This window comes from Megascapheus bottae, chromosome 3 (genome assembly GCF_031878675.1).
Source record: "Megascapheus bottae isolate mThoBot1 chromosome 3, mThoBot2.hap1, whole genome shotgun sequence".
In the NCBI taxonomy this organism is placed as follows: Eukaryota; Metazoa; Chordata; class Mammalia; order Rodentia; family Geomyidae; genus Megascapheus; species Megascapheus bottae.
Window position 1 is genome coordinate 36016668 of NC_143511.1, and position 25102 is coordinate 36041769.

General features: G+C 44.1%; 1 protein-coding gene across 1 annotated transcript in view; it reads right to left on the reverse strand.

Moving 5' to 3' along the window:
* Phf2 (PHD finger protein 2) overlaps positions 1 to 25102 on the reverse strand; it is a 97194-nt gene that overhangs the window by 17317 nt on the left and 54775 nt on the right. Inside the window, exons 2-7 of the mRNA XM_090329898.1 lie at positions 15379 to 15464; positions 14638 to 14752; positions 9765 to 9925; positions 4975 to 5116; positions 1715 to 1901; positions 669 to 831 (exon numbers count right to left, since the gene is read on the reverse strand). Of these exons, the coding sequence (XP_090186024.1) occupies positions 669 to 831; positions 1715 to 1901; positions 4975 to 5116; positions 9765 to 9925; positions 14638 to 14752; positions 15379 to 15464 (854 nt within the window). The remainder of the gene's footprint in view (positions 1 to 668; positions 832 to 1714; positions 1902 to 4974; positions 5117 to 9764; positions 9926 to 14637; positions 14753 to 15378; positions 15465 to 25102) is intronic.

Genomic DNA, 25102 nt, shown 5'->3' on the forward strand with positions numbered 1-25102 from the left:
AGAGCCCTTAGAGATTATAGAGGTTCAGATATCAATTGAACTCGGAAGACTTCATTTGGATCCTGACTTAAAATGGAAAAAAAGTGAATACATAATCATTAGGAAATCTGCACATCAATTGGTCATTGGATGATACTGCAGGCTTGCCATTAAATCCTTCACAGGATGTAATTACCTACTTTTAAATGAAGTATTTCAGATAGCAGACTCCTTGAAGTCTCAGATTTACTCTCCCAGGAGGACCTAGGGGCCTTCAGCTGCTCAGGACACACTCCATCCTATCCTGGTTCAAGATGTCCCCCCAAACACTTCAAAATCAGCAGATGGTGACCTTGTGGTTTGGCCTCCTTGTCTTAGATGTCATGGATGCTCCCCTTACCTTGGGTTCTCTAAACTGGTCTTTCCCGTGTCAGAGGCTCAGTCACAGAGAACCAGGCCCTGAGGTTGTGGTGAGCTGGCTTGCTACACAGCCCCAAAATGGTCCTGGCCCTAATGCTTCCTCGGCCATGGAGCCAATGCTGGGTTTATTACAGGGACTGGGCTGGGACAGGCAGCCAGCCAGGGACATCAGAACATCCCAGTGATGGGACATGTCTCGTGGGGGTCAGTGCAATGACAATGACAAAGGTCAGTAAGCCTAGGCACCAGATCCCCAGGACCCTGCTCACCTGAGGGAATGAAGAGGGTCTGACCCTGCTTGACAGTGCACTTGTAGCACTTGTCGACCTGGTCGGCAAAGAACATTTCACTGTGGTTCGAGGATGACCGCCAACGCTCATAAAGGGAGATGTTGGCAGAGGCTGGCCGGATGAGATAGAAGATCTTCTCCCCCTGCCAAGAGAGCCCATTGGCAAAAACCACAATGTTGGGGATGCAGAGACAGAGCTGAGAACACAGTGGTGTGGGTGAACAAAGCCTACCCTGTCTGGGAGGCTACTGGGAACCAGACAATGCGTTCTGATTTGCAGGTATCAGGCCCAGGCCTGCTGTACCTACCTACCCCAGTGTGGTCAGGGGTAACATTCCATAACCCTATGCCATCATTCTGTGGCACTACACATGGCATATGGGTAAATAAAACTATAACCAGCTGTCTTTAGCACCTCCACTCTTGAGAGCTGCAGGGCTTCCAGGCCCGGCCCTGTACCCACAATAGTGAGAATCCCATCCTCAGGCACTGGGGCTCCCGGGCTGAGATGATACCAAGGCTGCTTGCTCAGAGCCAGGACTGGTACTTGAGCCCACCACTCCAGCCTGAGCCCACTCTGGTGTGGAGAAATTCAGTTTGTGGCTAGTTAATCCCAAAGCTTAGGGTTTCTGTCACCTGTGCTTTCTTCTGGCCTTTCTCTTGTTGCCCCAGTAAGGAGCCCACAAGCTCTTCCTACCAGGTCAGAAGCCCACTGCCTTCTTGGCTAGCTTCTGTGTGGGCCTGGCACTGGATAAGCCTCCTAGGAAACCTTCCCAACATCTCTTTCTCTTAGGAGTCACCCACTGGCCTTATTTGATGGTTAATGAACCTCAGTCCCATTAGAAAATGGAGGTACATATTTGTCATTGGTCCCAAATATACCCTGCCATGGCTTCATAGCCTAAGGACAAACATGTCAGTGTCCCTGTGTGAGAAACATACTGCAGGACCTGGAGGGATCATAGACTATTAGCAAACATACCACAGATATGCCAAGGCAAGCCATGCTCTGAGGGCGAGGCTTACCTTGAGCACATGGTACCAGGCGGAGGCACCACCGGAGTCAATATGGAAGTCAGTATAACTGTCCTTCACGCAGATCAGGCAGTACTTGGTCACTTTGGGCTTGGCCAGCAGTGCATCATCAGGCCAATAGTTTTCTACCCAGGACAGCTTCTTCACAATGTCAGGTGGCTCCACAAAGCTGGACATTCTGGAGCCAAGGAGGAAGACTGATCAGTGGTGATAGGACCCGTTGCTTCCTTTTTTTTTTTTTTTTTTTTTTTGCCAGTCCCAGGGCTTGAACTCAGGGTGAGAGCACTGTCCTCGGGCTTTCTCAAGGCTAGAACTCTACCATTTGAGCCACAGCACCATTTCTAGCTTTTTTCTATGTATGTGGTACTGAGGAATTGAACCTAAGTCTTTGTGCATGGTAAGCAAGCACTCTTACTACTAGGCCAAACTCCCAGCCCCTACTTCCATTTTTTTTTTTTTTTTAATATCCTCTGAGGTGGAAACGGTCCTATGAGGTGTGTCATATCCCTATTTCACTACATGCAGCAGCATCCCTATTTTACTGAGGATCTGGGGCTCTCATAGGGCTGAAAAGGCCTAGCTGTTGGATAGTTCCCTTTCTAGGAACTGGAAAATGGTCAGCTGATTGATCCGAATTTCATAGTACTGCAGCATAACAGAGCCCTGACAGTAAGCACTTTGCATACTCAGTGTGGTGCCTCCTGAGGATCACCTGAACAAAAGCCACTGCTGGCCAGAGCAGAAAACAAGCATCCCACCACTTCCAGCTATGTGTAGACTCTGTCAATTGGCTGCGTCACATCCAAGGGCAATGACAAAAGGTGAAGGTTGCCCCATGATTTAGTGAAATGTCACTTCCTGGATAAACTGTGCCATGATGTATGCATCAAAAACACCAAGCTCAGAAGTCTCTGAGTGGTAACATTTCAGCTACCACAGAGAACCAAATCTTGGAGTCTTTGCTGCCTCAAGTAAAGCAAGGTCTCTCAAGTCTCCATGATCCTATCTGAAATTCTCTGTGGTACCCTCACATTCCTTCTCTAACTGAAGGCCCCCACACCACAGACAAGACTGTCTATGTGAATCTTTGTAATCTACTGCTGCATAGACATTTTACCATTCAGCTGGCTTTTCCCATTCTACAAGAGCTGAACCCTCATGGGGGTCTGGCAGGCTCCATTCTCCAATCCCAGCCTCTTCCCTGCCTTGGACATCTGCCTTGGGAACCACCCCCTGAAGGACAGTCACATACAACCTAACCAGCCCAGCTGATCCACGCACTCTGCAGGGACTGCGGTGCACTGTGTGGCACAGTGTGACCTCAGGATGCCTGCCTACTATAACCCACCAACTAAAATTTCCTGAGTGAATCCTAAATGGATAAAGTCCTGGACTCTGCAGACTCTGACCCAGAGATCCCTGCTTCTCCCTGATTGGGCCTGCCAGCTCCACATGTGACCTCCAGGCAGGTCATGTACCCACAGGACCTATGAGAAATAAAATCTTTATTTCCACCTGTGTCTTTACCAGTGGAAGGGAGCTTTCATCTCAAAGATCTCAAAGCAAATACTGCTGCAGACTACAAGTCTGGTTCTGCCACCAGATGTGATATGAGTGCCTTCACGGCAGACAGTTGACACATCATCCCCACAGCTCACTGCACAGTGGGCACTTCTCGGGGTTACTACAAGCTACTGCAGGCAGTGTAGCCTGGGAGTCACCATGACAGCCAGTGAGCTTGGGCCTGACCACTGTATCTTGTGGACAACTTTCCAATGAGGCACAGGCTTCCTTCTTCTTGGTCAGTGCACGAATTCTCAGAGCTTGTACCAGAGCAATGGCCTAGCTCACAAGAATGCTCTGGTATGTAAGTACCAACAAAAGCTACAAATGAGGCTGGGAGTTTGACCTATGGTAGAGTGCTTGCCTAGCATGCACAAAGACCTGGGTTTGATTCCTTGGTACTATGTACATAGAAAAGGCTGGAAATGTGTTTTGGCTCAAGTGGTAGAGCTCTAGCCTTGAGAAAGCCCAAGGACAGTGCTCAGGCCCTGAGGTCAAGCCCCAGGACTGGGAAGAAAAAAAAAGCCACAAATGATCCCTCCGAGTCTCCCCAAGTGGTCCTTGGACGAGGCAGGAGACACAGGAAGGCAAAGCATCTCTCTCCCTAGCTCCATCACCTGATATCTCTGGATGGACCAAGCAGCAGGACAACAAACTTATGGATACAGGACTCTATGTTCTCTGGTACCAGAATAATTCATAACTTAGACTATAACCATGGAGAAAATCCTTAATACATGGGGGGTACCTTCTCCATTCCCATATTCTACCCATTTTTGCCTTTGTTGCTAGAAAGCAAGTGCCCCCAGTTACATTCCTTTTCTGTGGCTCCTGGCATAGACTGTTTTTCCTACACCTCCATTTTGCTCCTGTGTTATCTCTTTATGCTTCCTGGAAGAGGGCAAAGTGGAAGTAATGCAAAAACAAATGCATTCCTAGCCACTCACGCCTCATGTTGGGGAATATTCCACATCTTTCCTGAAGGGCCAGTTGGAGAATAGAAAGGCCTGATGGGAGGCAGGACAGAGGTTACAGAGCATGTGTGGATATGGGGCATGCATGAGAGGCATATGTGTGCACAGGATATGTATGTGCAGTGGGTATGTGAGAGGCATGAATGTGAAGGATGTGTATGTGAGGGGTTTGTATGAAGGGAACATTGAGGGGGTATGTGTTTGCAAATGGCATGCATGTGCAAGGGGACATGCATGTGACATGTGTCATAGGTGCCAGGGAGAGGAAAGGTGTATGTGTGCCAGTGGGTCCATGGGCCACAAACTGCGTGGATAAGCACCTGTGGTGGTCCATGTGTCAGTGTTCTGAGTATGCACCTATCGGTAAATCAGGAAGATTCACAAGTTTGCCAGTGTCTTTTTCTCAGTATGCACATGTGTCTAGGTACACATCAGTAGTGTGTGTGTCACAGTGAGTCATTCTGGAAGGGACTGCTCCACACCTCACCATAATTCTCTCTAGGAGTGTGAGCCTGGTCAGGCTGACTTCCTTTCAGCTCCTTTTGTCTGAATTGTTCAGTGTGTTACTGCTGTACTTTAAGAAAAAAGAAACAGCAGGTACTGTGTGCAAGCACTTCACAGTCCTGTCATGTCTCTCCTGGAAGCTGCCAGCCCAGGGAAGGAAATCAGCTCGTTTTGGGCCCTTGGGGACTGCCTCTAGGGTATCTCCATCACCTGGTATCAGAGAACTCGAGGTTGGTGACGTTGAGGACACGCTTGCGATTGGTGCTGTAATAATAGTCCACGAATTCCTTCAGCTTCATCTTGCAGTCCTTCTGTTTGGTGACGTCTGTCACGTCCACACTCCGCTCAGGCCCTGGAGGATTGGAGGAAGAGTGAACATTTCTAGGAGGTGGCATGGCCTCCCTGAAGACAAACATGGGAGCAAACCCTGACACTGTCAGCTTCCCTCAGATAGGGCGGTAACCCAGAATAGGCAGGGAGGGTGGATTTCAACTTAAGGGACTCTGAGCACCAAGTCTCCTTTAGCTGCCATTCCTCAGTGCTTTCTGCAGTTATCAAAAGACATAGGTGAGGCTGTGAGGTGGTCAATCTCAGGCCTCAGAGAGGGGAGCCAGGTCAGAAACTAAACCTATAGTGGCCTGGTCAACCTGAGTTTCACAAACACAACAAATACAAATTAGCATAAACATTATCCTGAATGATACAAAAATTAAAATATCAAGGACCCTACATGTTACATGAGTAGTATAATACTATGGTTTGGTAAATGTCCCCCAAAGGCCTATGTGCTAAATAAAGGCTTAGTCACCAGCCAGTGACATGATAGGAAATGGGATCTTTGGGAGGTGGGGCTGAGTGGGAGGGAAGTTAGGTCACTAGGTAGGGGTAGGACTTGAAGAGGCTATTGGGTTTTTTTTTTTCCTTTGGCTTGCTGGCTCATAATGGAACAGTCTGCTTCACCATACCTTCCTTCCATATCCCACCTCTGTTCAAGTCCCACAAGTATGGGATCAGGGCTGGGGACCTTCAAAAACCTATCTTTTCCCCTTGTCAGCTATTTGCCTAAGACATTTTGTTAAGTGACATAAAGCTAACTAATATAGATACTAACTCATTATTCTAAAAACGGATCAATGGAGGAGTGAGGGAAAAATGTTTGTTTTGATGAGGAAAAGCTTAGGGCAGTCAGCTAATTGAGGTGGGAAAGTCTTTACAGAAGACTCAGTCAATGAAGGGACAGCATGGGTGGCTTCAACTGCAAGGCTCCAATGGCTGTGGTGACATCACCAAACGTATGCCAGGCCCTGAGAAAGTTCTCTCTGTGAAGGCACAGGGCCCAAGGGAACAACCTACCACAATCTGAGCCTGACCCCCACAGGCTTCTGAGCTTGTATTTACAGGAAACACCTGGGATATGGGAACTTACTAAGCCACACCACAGGGACTGACAGCCATGACCCAGAAATGAGAGATGGCATAGCTCCTTTCTCTTATTGTGCCACAGACAGGAGCTTGTCAGAGAGAAAGAGACTTCAGGATATAAAAACCAAATGTTATATGTAGTCTTGCTTGAATTCTGATTTTAAAAGACCAGTGTAAAAAAAGGTTCTGTTGAAGGAACTGTCATACAAGACAGAATTAAAGTGGATCTCAGACTCCATCAAGGAATTACTGTTAAGTAATTGTAGAGTATGATGACAGAATTAATATTTAAAATCAGCTGCATTATTTACCATAGATAAGATATGGAAGCAACCCAGATGCCCCTCAGCAGATGAATGTATGCAGAACATGTGGTATATGTACACCATGGCATTCTATACTTCCATCAAAAGGACTGACATCATCCCATTCATAAAAAAAAATGGAAAGACTTGGAAAAAAATCCTATTAAGTGAATTAAGCCAGACCCAAAGAAATATAGGATCATGGTTTCCCCTATTTGTAACAATTAGTATGTCTAGGATAATCCTAGCAGAGGATCACAGCAGCTCAATAGCTACGTATGTATGACCATTTAAAAGATGCTATTTCCAAGATATGGAAACAAGATGTTGTTGTTATTGTGGATAGTGAGTTCTTTCTTTTTTCCTTTCCCCCTTTGGTTTATCCCTGTAGTCACTGCTCTTGATTCTGGTAGCCTGTCTCTTGTATATAAGTTTAGGTTTGGGGAAAGAGAAAGGGAAATAACAAAATGATGAACCAAAGACACAGGGTGAACCATGCAACAGCAATACCCTCAAGATGCTCGGTTGGGAATGAACTTAAGCGGGGAAGAGTCGGGAAGGAAAGAAAGTAAAAGAAAATGAAAGAGGGGGTAACAATGTTCAACAAGAAATGTACTCATTACCTTACTTATATAACCGTAACCCCGTAGTACATCATCTTTACAACAAAATCAAATTAAAAATTTTAAAAGCTGCTCAACAGCTATGTGCATATGATCATGTAAAATAATGCTTATCGAGCCGACTATCAGTGGCACACATCTGTAATCCTAGCTATACATGAAGCTGAGATCTGAAGATTGCAGTTCAAAGCCAGCCCAGGCATGAAAGTTCATGAAACTCTTATCTCCAATTAACCACCATAAAATCAGAAGTGGCGCTGTGGCTCAAGTGGGTAAAGTGCTAGTGTGAGCTGAAGAGCTCAGGGACAGTGCCCAAGCCCAGAATTCAAGCCCTGAAACCAACTCTCCCTCCCCTCCCCCCAGAAATGCTTATTGAAATGAACTCCAAGAAATAAAAACATGGTCATGGGCTTGCTACCAACCTACCCCTTGAGCCACAGCCCACTTCCAGTTTTCTAGTGGTTAATTGGAGATAAGTCTCACAGACTTTAATGCCTGGGCTAGCTTTGAACCATGATCCTCAGATCTCAGCCTCCTGAGTAGCTATGATTACTGGTGTGAGCCACTGTGCCCAGAGAAACAAGGTTTTTTTAATTTTATTTTTTGTGGAATTTGTTTTTCTGGTTTTCTCCTATTGTTGCTGTTTTTGATTTCTGTACCTTTTGTCCTGTATGTAAGTTTATGTGACTTGAGAGGGGAAGGGGAAGCACAGAGATGGTGGGACAAAGTGTGAAGCAAATGCAACAGTGACACTCACTAGACCTGTGTTGAAAATGAACTATACAACTTCGTGGGGTAAACGGGTTGGGAAGGAGAAGAAACTAGGGGAAAATGAAGGAAGAGGTGATATTGTTCAAAAAGAAATCTACCCATTACCTCACCCATGTAGCTGTAAACCCTCTGTATATCACCTTTACAATTAAAAAAAAAATAAATCAGCTGTGAGAACTGCATACTGAGTTTTACCAGTGAAAAGGTGATCTGCTTTAAAATACTCCAAGCCAAAGAAAAATGGAGATGACAGAAGAGCAGCAGGAAGCGGTGGTTTGTGGCCAGTGAAGGTGCACCTGGCATACTTTTCATTTCTTTCATTTCATGTATTTTAAAAGTTCCATAATTTAAATAAATGAATGAATGAAAGAGAAACTTATAAACAATAAACACCTTTAAGAAGCATATCTTGCCCATTCTTGGAGGGAAATGGGGACAAAAACCTGAGAAGGGGTATCAATGTGTGAGAAGTAATGCACCTACTACCCGGCGAATGTAACTGTAACCCCTCTATATATTACCCTGACAATAAAAAATTTAAAAAAAAGAAACAGATCTTTCCTGTTCCATAGGCCTAACTATCGAGGATGGGGCTCTAGTAGCTGGGGCAGCCTCAGGCCATAACAGAGTAGGTTCCCATCTCCTACTATGAGTGAGATGAAAGTCACTCCTACATCACAAGAGCTGAGGGAAATGCCTGGCTGGGCGGGGAGGGGAGAGCACTCCCTAAACAGTAGTTCTCAGTGGCAGAAGCATCCCTGAACAAGGCTGACATGGTATAGGAGAAAGGCAGTCCCTGGTGAGCAGAGCCAGACTTCTGTATGCCTGGTAAACTCTACCACCTTCATGGAAAAGGTAGGAGGAGGCTGGTTCACCAGCATGGTGGAGAAGAGCAGTAACAGCTACCCCATCTACCCACAGTCAATCACTGCTGGCCAAAGACTACCCCTGGCACAGCACAGACACAACCATACCCTATCTGCACACCCTTTTGAGAAGAGTCCCTCAGAATAAGCCTCCTCCACAGATCTCCCAATCCCTTTAACTCCAGCCCAGGATGAGTGCCCTCTTCCCAGAGGTCTCACAGTTCCCTTAGTCCATGTTATCCTGTCCCGCTGCTGAAAAAGAAATACAATGGCTTCCCACGCGGAAGCCACCATGTGCCTGGTGTTCTCACTGGACCCCAGAACCCACCCACTGTGGGCTCCAACGATGTGGACAGGCAAGCTCAGAGCAATGTGTCCACAGCTTATCATGTCTACCCAAGATATCCCCACCAGTACCTGAGTTCAGTAACCACAGAGATCTCAGAGCCCAGCCTGGCAGCTGCCAGCCCCACCAGAGTTACTACAAAGCTAAGTCTGCCTCTCACTCACCATGCAACACCTTTCTCACTCACATGTGCCCTGACTGGGCATGTCAGAGTTATGGCTGCAAGTGGGCATGTGATAGCAGTTACAAAAAGCATCAGCAAAATCCTAGACGAACCCAGAAGGGGAGTGTGGGAGGCAGGTTTCAGTGTGGGTGAGGAAGGCCTGGCCCTTGGCTGGCAGCCAGGATGGGAAAGGAGCCTCATAGCTCAAGGATTTTGGCCATGGAATAGCCATGTGACATCCCACAGCAGAATTCATAGCTGGGGAAAAATCAGAGTAGGTCCCTCTCATGATTAAAGCAACTGAGAGGGAAGGGGTTCCTACCAGGGTCTACTTAGTGGACCCAGTATCATCTAAGAGTTCCTAGAATAGAGGTCCAAGGCTTTACCTGCTCATACAGTACCCAGAATGTGGCCAAGATGCTAAGGATATGTGCCCAGGGAAGTTAACCAGGTCCAGCCCCCCAGCTCCAGGTCCCCACAAGATATAAAGGAGTCAACACTTACCCACATAGTTCTCGACGTCACTGACGTAGAACGTGGGGGCTGGGACGGCCAGGCCCAGCCCATCTTTCTTGGGGACAAGAATGGGTTCAGTGAAACCATGCTCTTCCATGTAGCCCAGCGTGAGCTGACTGCCTGGCACACGGGACACCACATCTTCAGCGCTGAGGAGAAAATGTGGGTCAGAGTTTATGCCACATATGTCTACACGAACCCTGGAAGGTCAGCCCAAGGCATCACATTGGGGACTACCAGAGCAGCCACACCCACAGAGCACAGGGAGACAAGAGACGCTGTGACCTAGGAAAGCCTCTCTCACTATTCATGTCAGTCCAGCTTAATGGATGAGGACAAAACAGATCCTTCCACTAAGTCTGGGCTGGTTAGGGAATAAGGCACTGTCAAAATGAGCTCCACAAGGAACAATGTCCAGGGAGAGTCCCTCCTGGGCAGATATAATCAGTCCAAGGTTTCCAGTCAACCCTCACAATCAACTGCATCACTGGGATGTGAGATCCTAAAGCAGCACTCTCAGGAAATCATGTCTCCATGGTGGAAGGGACATCACCTTCCACATCATTCACCTGGAGACCTAGGCACTGCTTAGTGCAGCCACAGAAACTGTCAGATATAGAAGGCCCCTTTGCCCACCCCTCCTTGACTCAGTTTCCCCATCCATCCAGTGGGACTTGTCAAGCTCCATGCATTCCAGTTTTATCTAAAAGCAGTAGCTTTCAGGATCAGGGATGACCAGCAAAGAACCACCAAGAGTCCACCCCTGAGAAGGTTCCCAGAGCTAAAGTCACATGGAAAACTAAAAAGTCAGGCTTCAATTGTCCCCAGTCCTGTCCAGGCCTGCCTACTCCAAACTCCTGCCTTGGCTGAAGAGGCAGGGGTAGAGCCCAGGACTCCACCAGGTTGGTCACCGTGAACCTTGTGAGAATGTCTAATCCTGGCCCCTGCTGGATACTGCTGCTACCACAGACCAAGAGGTGGATGTGGTAGTGTGGAAGGACAATGGACTGAAAATATGCACTAATCCTAGAGAGATTCCAGGAATGGTGTGGCCCAGAGAGCGCCTCGTCTGTTCAAGATCACATAGCCAGATGTCCTCTGTCTCACCTCTGTGTGTTGGGCATTGCCCTGGTGTGTGGACCCTCCTGGATATGCGGGGAACAGGTCCATAAAAAGCACACAAGATGACAGTTGTGTGTGGCTTGGGGAAAACAGCAACATATCACAAAGGGGCCTGGAGACAGGAGTAGTGGGCAATGAGCACATACGGAGTTAGACTAGGAACATAGCTGGTCTAAGGTCAGCTTCCCCAGGGTATGTGCCAACAGAAGACAGGAGAGGAGAAAGGTTGTAGAATCTCAGAACAGGGACCCAGAGCCAAGATGTGAGCAAGAAATGTCTCAGAGAGCACAGTCAGTAGAGGAGGCAAATAGGTGGCAGGAAAACCCAAGAAAACCCAAGAAAGCAAGGACATCTATGACAAGGGAAACTGGGGTGTTCAGTTTTGTTGAGGAGCCAGTTAAAGTCAGGAAAGAAAATCTGGGTTGAACACATAGTAACAGTGTTAAAGATAAACCAACAGAGTGACTGGAAGAAGAAGAGGAGGAACAACTATTACCATAGACAACTGAGCAAAGGCAGGGATACCAAGGTGGTGCCAAGTAAGCTTGGGAAGCCACAGAAGTCTCCCACCTAGGGGACTGATAGGTAAAGATCAGCATTGGGAAATCCAGACCTCTAGCTCTTATTGCACTGGTCAAAGTTCCAAATGTATTCCAAATCCAGAATGGAAAAGTAAAAGTACAACCCACAGAATAGGAAAGAAGTATTGCATATTAAATAGAAAAGTGTACTGTGTGGGAAAAGATATGTTCGATTCCTACCAAAACTTGGAATGTTAGATAAAAATACAAGGCATTCAAGCTGGGCATGGTGGCTCACGCCTGTAATCCTAGCTACTCAGGAGGCTGAGAGCTGAGGATCAAAGTTCAAAGCCAGCCCGGGCATAAAAGGACCTGAGAGTCTTATCTCCAATTAACCTCTAGAAAATGGGAAGTGGGGCTTGGCTTAAGGGTAAGGTGGTAGCCTTGAGCTGAAGAATTCAGGTCCAGGGGTAGAGGTAGGGTGGTAGCCTTGAGTTGAAGAGCTCAGGGACAGCACCCAGACGAGTTCAAGCCCCATGATCCACAAGAGAGATAGAAAGAGGGGGGGGGACAGGGAGGGAGAAGGCATTTAGATGACCTTGTTGGATGGCCTTTCATGACTTCTAAATTCACTACAAAGAGACATCAGCCTGGAGAACACAGTGTTAGAGTAAGAAGAGATACAGAGCAACAGGGCAGAATTGAGCATCCAGAATGAGACCTTGCAATATGCACAAAAACTGACCAGGAGAGAGTGGGGAGGGAAAAAGAGCGAAAGAGAACAAAGATTATAAACAAGTTGTCATACCTAAAAAATTTTCAACCTAGCATGTATCAAAGAATAAACTAGTTGTTACAGTGACAAAACTTTTAGAAGAAAACAATGATAAAGCTTCATGTCCTTGGATTTGATAAAGGATTCTCAGCTATGACAACAAAAGCACAAGGAACAAGAGAAAGATCAGATAAACTGAACAGTACCAAAATTACTTCTCTGCTTCAAAGGATATAAAAATACAAAAGGAAAAGTACTTTTACTGCAGAATAGAAAAGAGTATTTCCAAGTCACATATCTGATAAGGGACATATATGTAGAATATATAATAATGAACATCATTTTACACAATTCAGTAATAAAAAGACAAAAAAAAATGAGACAATGGATCCCACTAGGCTTTTCTCCAAGAAAGATACAGGAAGACCCTCCCACCCCCTAGCACAGTGAAAGGCTATTCAGCATCTCTAGTCACCAAAGAAATGCAAATGAAAACACAGGAGGTGATACTTCACACACTAGCATAACCAGACTCAAAAAGCTATCCACATATTGCTGACAGCAATGTCAAATAGTGTGTCCCTGCTTTAGAATAGCCTAGCAGGTCCTTGACTAGAGAATGAATTACTATAGGACCCAGCAATTGTACTTAGAAAAAAAAATTAAAACATAACTACACAAAAACATTTGTACATGAACACTTAAACTAGAATTATTTGTAGTAGTCAAAAAGTAGAAACAATCTAAATGCCCATCACTTGAGAATGGATAAACAAAGTATTTTGTCATACAATGGAATAAGACTCAGCCAAAAAAAAAAAAAAAAGGAGTCCTGGAAAATACAATATGGATAAAAGTAGATTAGCAGTGGCTTAGGGCTGTGGAGAAGGGGGTGGAAGACAAGGGTAATGAATAAACGGATTTTGGGGAGGGGATGAGGAAAAAGTTCTAAAATTGACCAGTGAAGATCCATGACTCTAGGTACACTTGAAAAGCCATTAATTCTTCCCTTTAAACGGGTGAATTACAACTCAATAAACATGGAGGCAGGGGAAAAGAGAGAAGAGGGGGGAAAACACTTGACACATAGAGGACCAAGGATAAAAGCAACACTAGATTTCTCATCAAAAAGCACATAACCAAGAGAGTGGAGAGAACATTTCATGCATCAATAGAAAACCTCACATACATAACATTATTTGTCCAGTAATATTCTTCCAAAGTGAAGAAGAAATGAAGATTGTCAAACATAAAGAAACCACCTGACAGCTGTGGGCAGGTGGACTGGGGACGGCATCTAGTAGCTGCCCTTTCTCCCCAGGGCCACTGTCTGCCTTTGTGGGAGGCCTGTCTGGCTCCCAGCCTGGGCCTGGGCCTCAGGCAGAACAAAGGTGTAGGCAGAAGAAAATCTCTACAGACACCTCAGGACATCCACTAGGGTGCAGAGAGGATACCTGGCAGGTATTAGGCACAAGAGGAAAGGAGAAAAGTGCCTGCTTCCCAGAGAAAAGTCACTGGCACAATCTTTTTTTTTTTTTCATATATTTTTTATTGTAATTATTAGAAGGGTAACATTATATTCACCAGATAGAAGGTGCACTACTTCACAAACGTTGACACCCTTTCTCAAATCTTAGTCCCCATTTCCCTCCCCCTACCCCCGCCCTTCATCTTATTTCTCCCCCTTCCCTATCCTATTTTAAATAACCAACTAAGCATATATACAATATATCAGATAACAAGGAAAATACTGCAACAATATGAAATAACCAAGGGACAGCAAAAGAGATGAGAGATAACATAGTACATTAAGGACAACAATCACTCATTATATGGCTTTTGTTTCTATATCTGGAGGTTCTTTCATTTAGTGTCATACTATATGGCCTTATGTATCTAGGTTTTGCTCTATTGTAAATCTCTGCTAGGAGAGCCCAAGGTTTCTATTGGTTATGACAAATGAGGGAAACCATTGAGCCTATGTTCCTTTGAGTCTGACTTACTTCACTTAATATGATTTTTTTCTGTCTTTCCATTTCCTTACAAATAGGGCGATGTCTGACAGCAGCATAGAATTCCATTGTGTATAAATACCACATTTTGTTGATCCACTCATCAACTGAGGGGCATCTGGATTGGTTCCATATCTTTGCTATGGTAAATGGTGCTGCAATGAACATCATTGTGCTAGTGGATTTAGTATGTCCTTGTTTCTGGACGAGTGGGTAAATACTGGCACAATCTTTTGTCCCCCTCTCCAGCCCGTGCTAGGTGCCAACGAAGGGGGAAAGCAGGCATCCATGAGAGTGCTGGGGCCCAGATGGGGGATCCCCTGCTCCCTGATCAGGTTCTTGGCTCCTTCTCCACTGACTGGGTTACAGTGGGTGAAGGGAGAAAGGTCAGCCTGCCCCATGCAGGCCCCACCTGAGAAAGGCCTTCTTACCTGGGGAAGGTCCGACTCCGCAATTCCTTGATAAAGACCTGGCTGCCGTTCTGTACAGGCTTCACATCAGGTGTCTGCCCTGGACCATGTTTGTGCCAAGTCCGCTTTTTCTTGACTGTAGGGGAGACAGGTGTTGAGATCTATCACCAAACAGTCTCACCTGGCCTCTGTGGTCCTCATACCCATAGCCCTGAAACAGAACTCAGATGGGAATCTAAGAGCCAGTAAAAAAGCTGGGAAGTCCATGGACACAGCAAAACTCAACACTTCTCCTAAGGACCAGCCTCCTACACACACCTAGCACCTCTCTCTACACATGCACGCACATATACGCGCACATGGAAGAACCCTCAGTCTCAGGACTCCTTCTCACCCTACATGCCTAAAGGAGCTATGACTTATAATCACTCTTTGATCCCAAAGCAGGGATCTCCCCCAACCCCTCCTCATTCAAGACTACCTGAAGCCTGACTGAGCTGATCTGGGGTCACTGGTAGTAATGTCTTTGAACAGGAGGGAGTTGGTATCCTATAATGTACAGTAAGCTAGGCTGGAGCAATCTCCAGGTACCAGAATTCTCAGGCTATAGCACTGCCATCAGGAGCTACCAAGTACATGTCAGCCCCAGCAGCACAAGGATAAGGCTGATGCCCAGCGAAAACCCTGCTCTTCGGCAACCCAGATAAATGTATGCAGCTTTGGTCAACAACACAAGATTACTACCCAGACTGTAGTACTTACGTGTGGACTTTCCATGGGTTTTCTCACAGTTTGGGCAGTGGTAAATATCAATGTCTGGAGCCTCCTCTTCTTCTACCCCAACACAGCTGAAATGGAAGGAGACAGACCATGATGCTTACTCACCTCCCTCAGCAGCTTCCACACGCCCAGCTTGAGGGAGGGTCCCTGCTTACAGAATGGGACTACGCCAAATAGAACGGCCTTATGTGGAGAGTATGGTCCAGACCCAGTGTCAGAGATGGTCATTATGCAGAGCCACTGAACAGGCCACTCATCCAAAGACTACCTCAGTGAGGGCCACCACCACCCTGGCAATCCACGACCCAAGAATGGCAAGAGGGTGTCTCAGCCAAGCCACATTCATCACTTCCCCATGAAGCATTCTGGAGCACAGGACATACCCAGACAGCCTAGTGCCACCCCATATGGACACCAGCCTCGTTCTGCCTCAGAGAGTTCATGACAAGGCCTCTGTGGCAGGCACTACGGCCTGCCCTGCTCCATCCCTGGACTTCATCCAGGCTCCTACAAGCTTGCTTGGACACTTATCCCAGAAGAGCGCTTCCTACTAAGCAGCCACCGGCCTGATCACTAGAGAAGCATTTAGGAAATGATGATGGTGTTAAAGGATATGTTGTAAAATATTGACAGGCTTCTAGAGTCTCAAATCCAGCAACAGATGCTTCTGGTTAAAAATGACAAAATAACAAATGTAACTATAACCCCTCTAATATATTATCCCGGCAATTTTTTAAAAAAGTGACAAAAGAGCCCAGAACTGGTAGCTCATGTTGGTAATCCTAGCTACTCAAGAGGCTGAGATATGAGGATCACAGTTCAAAGCCAGTCTGGCAGGAAAGTCATTGAGACTCTTATCTCCAATAAACCATCAAAAAGCCAGAAATGGAGTGAGGTATATTTCAAGTGATTGAGCACTAACTTTGAGTACAAAAGTTCAGGGACAGAGGCCGGGAGTTTGGCCTAGTGGTAGAGTGCTTGCCTAGCATGCATGAAGACCCGGGTTCGATTCCTCGGTACCACATACATAGAAAAAAGCTGGAAGTGGTGCTGAGGCTCAAGTGATAGAGTGCTAAGTATTGAGAAAGTCCAAGAACAGTGATCAGGCCCTGAGCCCAAGCCCAGGACTGGCAAAAAAAAAAAAAAAAAGTTCAGGGACAGCATCCAGGCCCTGAGTTCAAGCCCCAGGACTGTCACACGCACATATATGCATGTGTGCGCACGCAAAAGCACATGCGTACACACACATACACACACACATGCAGCAAAAGAGCAGCCATCTCTACTATGTGATAAGTGAGAACTCAGCCCAGCCCAGCAAAGCAAGACCAAGGAGAGTTCAAAACCCCATTACTACCAAATAACAATGATGATGATGATGTGGCATTTTCTCCTTGATCACCTGGAAACTATCAACAGGCACTGGGCAGATAGTTTTTACTTAGGTCAAACACTACTAATCCATCAAAAAACCAAGATTCCAAATATTGGTTTTAGTCACACTTAACATAACCGAATTTTTTCTTTTGTTTTATTTTCTATGTGGGAGCTTGAAGGAGCTGATACCAGTTTTATTTCCATCAAAATTAGCAGAACATTTTTAACACTAAGATGTAAAAGTGAAGAGACTAGGAAATAGCAACAAGATGATTCCTGTGGGTAGTGTATGTGCCAAAGCTGGTCCCCTGTTTCCACTAGATGGGAAGCTTACCCCAACAAATGGACTCTGAAAAAAATCCATCGCACAAGTTTTTGTTATTGTTCTGTTGTTGCTTTTGTCCATCATGGGACTTGGACTCAGGGCCTGGGTGCTGTCCCTGAGCACTTTTGTTAAAGGCTAGAGCTCTACCACTTTGAGCCACCACCCCACTTTTAGATTTCTGGTAGCTAATTACAGGTAAGAGTCTCAAGGACTTGTCTGCCTCAGCTGGCATCAAACTGTGATCCTCAGATCTCATCCTCCTTAGTAGCTAGGATTACAGGCATGAGCCTGTAGTACCTGGCTCAACTTGTTAGTTTCTTATCTTAGTTACAAATTGAAATAATGAGGGGAGAGCAAGGGAAGTGAGAGGAAATGAGAAACAACTTATTCGTCCATTTACAGGAATAGACTCTACTGTCTAGTGTCCCTCCCCTGATGAAACCATGTCCATGGCCGATGTGGGCATGAATGACAAGACTAGCTGGGTAATGTCACAGATGAACAGAGCCTGGAGATTAGACCAGATGCTGCAAGTTGGCTCAGCTACATCAGGGTTGGGAATTGGTGAGGCTTTCCCTCTTCTACTGCCTAAATTCAAACCATTGTGAACACAGTACATACTGCAGTGCAAATGTTAGCACTGGTCTTACACTTAATGGGCTGGGAGTTTGGCCTACTGGTAGCATGCTTGCCTAGCATGCACGAAGACTCAGGTTCGATTCCTCGGTACCACATATATTGGAGAAAAAAAAAAAAAGCTGGAAGTGATGCTGTGGCTCAAGTGGTAGAGCTCTGGCCTGGAGAAAAGTCCACGGACAATGCTCAAGCCCTGAGCTCAAGCCCAGGACTGGCAAACAAACAGACAAAAAACCAAATGTCACTTTGTTTGTCACTCTTGCATGAGATGAGACTAGAGGCCCCTCAGCCCAGGCTCTGAGACATTCACTCACAGTCACCTTGGCAATGTCAAGAAAGACCACCAGGCCCTCCCTGGATTGGAGCCACTGGGGACATGGGCTCCGGGGGAGGGAAGCTCAGGGTGACTGGAGCAACTTCCTCAGGAACATTTGCTCCCAGGCTAAGCATCCAGGAAGGCACTATTCCTGACTTCCTACATCCCTCAAGTATCACCTGATGAGAGAGAAGCATGCCTGAGCTTTTTCTCTCATCCCAGTGTGGATCTCTTAAATGTGAGGGCAAGTAAAATATTTATGTATAAATGAAGCCAGCAATGAGAAAAATCAACCAAATCTAACATTGATAAGCACTTAGCTAGACTGACCAAGAAAGAAACAGAAGACTCGAATTACTAAAACTAAATGAAACTATAGACATTGTTATTGGCCTTAAGAAAACAAAAAGAACTGTTATAAAATATCATGAACAATTATAGTCCAACAATTAAGGCAACTTGGATAAAATCCTAGGAACATATAAACTTTCAAAAAGGGATAGGAATGTAACTCAGTGGCAGAATGCTTGCCAAGCATGGATTTGACAGCCAGTAAACATACCATACACTCCCATTCTCTCTATCTCTCTCTCTCTCTCTCTCTCTCTCTCTCTCTCTCTCTCTCTCTCTCTCTCTCTCTAAGGAATAGAGAAATTTGAATTTGTCTTTTATTGTAGAGCAGCTGTAAGAGCTCTTTAGCATGCGGGGATGCTTATCGGATATGTAACATGTACATATTTTCTGCCATTCAGTTATTTTTTTCCTCTATTGATCTTTGATATACAAAAGTTTTCTATTTTGATCAAGCAGTCTAGTTTTTTTTTCTTTTGCTGCTCATCTAGTAATCCATTGCAAAATCCAAAGTCATGAGCACTTATTTCACGTTTTTTCTCTAAGAGTTTTGTAACTTTAGATCTTATAATTAACCTGTTAATTGATTTTATATGGACTAGGAGGTAAATATTTAATTTTCTTTTTTAGTATGATGAACTGTCAACCATAATGCTCTGGATCTCATACTCCAGAAGAACTAGGATTACAGACATAAACTCCTGGCTAGCTGTACTGTTTTTATACATGGCCTTTATTATTCTGAGGGAGTTTCCTTTTATTCCTAAAAGCAGTCTCTAAAAGATGAGCTAAATAAAGATGTGGCTCCAGTAGTAGAGCACCAGGACAAGTGAGTGAGCAATCCAGCCAAGCAAGTATGAGTGACTGAGTTCAAATCCTGGTACCAGGAAAAGAAACAAAACAAAACAATTCCCAAAGCAGACAATAGACACAATGATAAGCAGCTAAAAGTTCTTCTGCAAGATTACAAAGAAGGGAGGGAGAAAGGAGGAAAAAAGAAAATAATAAAGTTAAGAGACTTGGCCAGGCATAGTGGCCTGAGTTGACCACTAGAAAACCAGAAGTGGGGCTGTGGCTCCAGGGGTAGGGTGGTAACCTTGAGATGAAGAGCTCAGGGACAGCATCCAGGCCCAGAGTTCAAGTCCCATGATTGGAAAAAAAAAAAAAAAGTTAAGCCAAGCGGTGGCTCATGCCTGTAAACCTAGCTACTCAGGAGGCTAAGATCCGAGGATCAAGGTTCAAAGCCAGCCCAGCACAAAAGAACCTGAGACTCTTATTTATCTCCAATCAACTTCTAGAAAAAACAGGAAGTGGGGCTTGGCTCAAGTGTAGGGAGGGAGCTTTGATCTGAAGAGCTCAGGGACAGCACCCAGGCCAAGTTCAAGCCCCATGACCCACAGAAGACTTACACGTCCCAATTTCTAAATTTACTACCAAGCTATGGTAATCCAAACACTGTGGCACTGGCATATGGCTAGCTAGATGCACAGGCCAACTGAATAGAACTGAGATCCCAGAAATAAAACCAAAGATCAATTGCCAGCTCATTTTTGACAAGGGTTATTACAATGTTATTCAATGTTTTTCTATCAAATTGGGTAAAGGATAATCTTCAAGAAATGATAGCCACATACAAAAAATGAAGTTAAATGTCAACCTCATACCCTATACGAATGTACAGGGTCAGCACTCTAAATACAAGATCAAAAATTATAAAATTCTTAGAAAAAAATGAAGTAAATCTTTACAACTTTGGATTTTGCAATGGATTACTAGACATAATACCAAAAAAGCATGAGCAACAAAAGAAAAAAAAAATAAACTAGACTGACTGGTCAAAATTGAAAAGTTTTGTGCTTCAAATATCAACATAGTAAAATGGCAAGTGAAAAAATACAGTTGCAAATTAAGTTTCTGATAAACATTTGGCATCCACACTGTATAGGGAACTCTGATAACTCAACAATAAAAAGACAATCTTATTTCAAAATGGTCAAATGCCTTGAACAAACATTTCTCTAAAAAAGATAAATGTCCAACTAGCACATGATATAACATTCAAGTTCTTACTAGAGAACTACACAAATAAAACATTTCATACCCACTGAGTGGCTATACTTCTTTGTAGGTATGTAAAAGGATGAGGAGAAATTGTAATCCTCATAATTTTCTCAGCTGAGAAAATGTAAAATGGTGCAAGCAGGATGGGAAAAGATTGGATTCCTCAGAAATAAACAATAGAGAGTACAATGTGACCCTGAAGTTCCATAATGATACACCAAAGAGCTAGGGACAGGCATTCAAACAAATCATTGTACATAAAACACAATAGGAACCACAGTAACAGCCCACATCTCCTACGACCAGTGAATTGATAAAATACATAATATAACTGATAAATAAAATAGATACAAAGGAATATCATTTACACTTTAAAAAGGAATAAACAATAAAAGTTCAGATACATCTAACAACATGGATTAACATCAACATATTACTTTAGCTAAAATTTCCAGACATACAAGTACTACTACTGATTGATTTAATCCACAAGCAATGTTCCTTACAGGCAAATCCAGAGACACAGACCAAGTAGTGGTAACAGAGGGTGAGAGAAGAAGGGAAGAATCACTGCTTAATGGATGTGCAATTTCCTTTGTGAAGTGACTTGTCTTGGAACTACATACAGGTAATGGTTATACAACATTGAGAACATCAAGGGCAATCAGTTACTAACTTTAAAGTGGTTACCTTTAAGTTATAAACTTATATGAATTTATCTCCATTAAAAATGAGGGGACAGAGGGGCTCACACTTATAATCCTAGCCACTCAAGAGGTGGAGATTGGAGTATTGCAGTTCAAAGCCACTGGGCTCTTATCTCTAATTAAGCACCAAAAAAGCTGGAAGTAGAGCTTGACTCAAATGGTGGAACATAAGCCTTGAGCAAAAAAGTTCAAGGAAAGCACTCAGGCCCTGAGTTCAAGACCCAGTGTTAGCACACACAGAAAAGAGAGGAGTAAAAGAGTCAGATCACATCATCACTATCACCACCATTATCAGTAAATTCACTATCATCACCACTACTATCACCATCCTTCTCCTCCTTCTCATCACCATCTTCAGTCTTCACCATCACATCATTACCAGTACCATAATCACCTCTAATCATCATTATCATCACTGTCAGTGACATCACACAGTTAGCACTATTCCTACATCCCCATCTCCACCACTACCATCACCCCCATCTTTATCATTGCCACCATCACACCACCTCCATCATCTTCACATTCATCATGTTTTTCTTCATCATCACAAACCCATGAAATCTAAAGATTTTGGCTGAAGTACTCATTCTGACACAGACTGAACATCATAAACTCTAAAGACAATTTTTGTAACCCTGCAATGATAGGAATTAATATTAGCTCTGTTTAGAACAGGGAAAATGGAGTACGAGAGTTTAATTATATTTATATCTCTTCACTCACTAATTCGCTGGAACTGTACTGACCAGAGGTAGATGAAGCAGGTAGGCTGGGGCATCAGGTGCCAAGTGGCATTCACAGATCTAGTGGTCACTGTCCATACCCAATGCAGTGAGTGAGCTCTTCCAGGACACCCAACTACTGAGACTTAGACTAGTGGCTTTACTGCCACTGCCACAGTCCTTTATATCTGGACAACAAAAGATGAAGCCTAGAAGATGGCCTTATATGCTTCAAAGCTGACTCTGTTAGAACAGACATGGAGTAAGTGGTGCTGTGGCTCAACTGGTAGAGCACCAGCCTTGAGCAAAAGATGTCAAGGACAATGCCCAGGCCCTGGGTTTAAGCCCCATGACCAGAATAAATATATATAATAGAACAGAGATGGAAACAACTTCTAAGGTATCTGAAGAATTAAGTAAAAGACAAAGCCCCCAAAAGCAGAAACTAAAGGAGTATCTGCTTTAAGGATGCAACATGAATTTGCACACAAACAAATTGGAAAAGAAACTCAGGAAGAACACTAATAGACTAAAACATGCCCAAATCATCAAAACAAAGTTTAAAATGTACACTGTGAAAAACGATGACCATATACAGTCATTATATGCAAGGTATATGAAGTAAAAATTGAATTCTATAACTGAGAGTAGGGAGGGATGAGGAAAGATGGGGCAAATGACTGGAGGGAGGAGTGACATGATCAAGATGCATCATACTCATAACCTGACTCCTGAAGTGGAAAGATCATAAAACAGCTACTTAATAAAAATTAATTTATTAAAAACATTGAGGGGCATTGATAATTAGAGTCAGGTGTTATTCGGGTTTGGGCTGTTAATACTGTTAGGGCTTTTTCGGTTTTTAGGGTTTGGGGTGGGGTAGTTAAGGAAATTTAGGCTATTAATGTTTTTAGGGTTACATTTAGGTTTGTTAAGAATGTTAAGGTTTGGGGCCAGGAGTTTGTTATAACGTTAGTCCTTGCCTCCTAGGCTGGAAGACCTACATTGGATTCTTGGTTGCAAAATACATAGAAAAAACTGGAAGTGGTGCTGTGGCTCAGTGGTAGAGCTCTAGCCTTGAGAAAACTCAAGGGCAGTGCTCAGGCTCTGAGTTTAAGCCCCAGGACTGGCCAAAAAAAAAAAAAAAAAAAAAGAATGTTAGGGTTGTTAGGTTAGGGTTTGGTTTATTCAGTGAGGGCTGTTAATCCTGTTAAGAGTTGTGAGTATTAAGGTTAGGTTTGTTAAGATTCTTAGTTTTTTTAGGGGTGGGGGTCAGGCTTGCTTTATTAGTTTCAGGTGTTGTTAGGATTAGGCTGGATAGGTTAGATAGGGCTGTTAGGTTGTTAGGATTTGGATTATTAGGCTTGTTTTGGTTGTTAGGATGAGAATGTTGGTAAATAGCACCAGGTGTTGTAAGTATTAGATCAGTAAGGGCTCTGAGAACTGTTAAGGTTGTGAGGTTTAAGGGTAGTGTTTTTAGGGCTCTTAGGGTTGTCATGGCTAAGATTTTTCTCTACTAGGTTCACATGGTTAAGGATTAGGCTTCTTAGGGCAGTCAGGCCTGTTATAGTTTATAAGGGTTGTGTTCTGATAGAGTCAGCGGGTATTTGAGCTTGAGCTGTTTGTGCTGTTAGGCCTTTACAGTTTTTATGGTTAGGGTTAGGTTTGTTAAAGCAACAAAGGCTATTTGTATTTTTAGGATTAGGTTTAGGTTTGTTAAGAATATTATTTGTCTGGAGTTAGGAGTTTGGCCTTGTGGGAGAGTGCTTGCCTAGCAAACACGAAGATCCAGGTTCGATTCCTTGGTACCACGTACATAGAAAAAGCCAGAAATGCTGCTGTGGCTCAAGTGGCAGAGAGCTAGCCTTGAGGAAAAAGCCCAAGGACAGTGCTCAGGCCCTGAGTTCAAGCCCCTGGATGGGAAAAAAAAAAGAATATTGCTGACTTATCTCACTCAACTTGATTCGCTCTAGACAAAGTCAAGACCAAAGGAACAAAAGGCACATGGTCTCCTTAATATGTGGATAATAGATCCAAACAGTACAAGAGTGATGACTCAATATTTGGGTACCCAAGGTTATGGATATGGTCTTGGAGATACAGACATAACTACAAAGACATAAAAATTTATGATGGGCTATATATGCTATAGACATAATGTTTTATTACATAGATTAACATGTATCTATGACATACAAACCCTCAATTTAACTTATGTTCTAAAATCTAGGTGCCAGTGATAGAGATTCCCTTCTTGAATACTTGTTTTATTAAACATGATATTGGAAATATGATGTAAAAACCAATGTTAATTAAAAAAGAAAAAAGCCATTAATAAATAATGTGTATTTAAATAAATACAACAAATAAATGTATTTTATTAGCACAATAAAATTGTGCTAAATGAATAAAACTATAAAAATTCTGTGATGTTTAAAACAAACAAACAAACAATAGTGAGGGGTCAGGAGTGTGGCCAAGCAGTGCTTGCCTAGCCCTCATGAGGTCTGGGTCTACATAAACACCAGCTGGAGAAGGTACTATTCCTGAAGGCTGGAGGGGGGGAACCTCTGCAACAACACAACCCTACAACTTCCTCCTTCCAATACTACCTATTACTCCCCACACACCAGGAAATAAACCTGATAGCATGGGTCAGAGGCAGTGACTCATCTCAGCAGGATGAGCAGGAAGCTCTAGGAAATGATAGTCGAGTTCTTCTGTTTCTGTTCCAAATAGGCTCAGAAGACAGGGGGCTTTATCTTCCTTACCCAGGGAGAACTAGGACCCTAGAACCTGGGCCAGAGGTAGGTGCAGTATCCACAGGACCAGGTTATAGATGATAACAGGAGCTACTTGCTCACTTAACACAGCCAGAGAAAGCAGAGTTTTAAAAGGTCTGATATACACATCCTGAGCCACTGCCCCAATCCCCACTGCCTGGACCATTAATGGAGAGACTAGTACCCAACTCTCAACACCTAACTCCTAGGGCCATGAAGACCCAATTGTGCAAGCCACTCACACTGCAGCCACTATCATCGCACAGGCAAGCTACTCGTTGACACTGGTCAATTATTTTATTGTGCCAAGGTTAAAACTTTCCAAGTGCTCCTAAGAAATAGTTGGAAAATGATTTTAAAAGAAGGAAAGGGAAGAGAAAAAGGAGGGAAGAGGAGGAGGAAGACAAGGAGAGTCAGGCATTGGA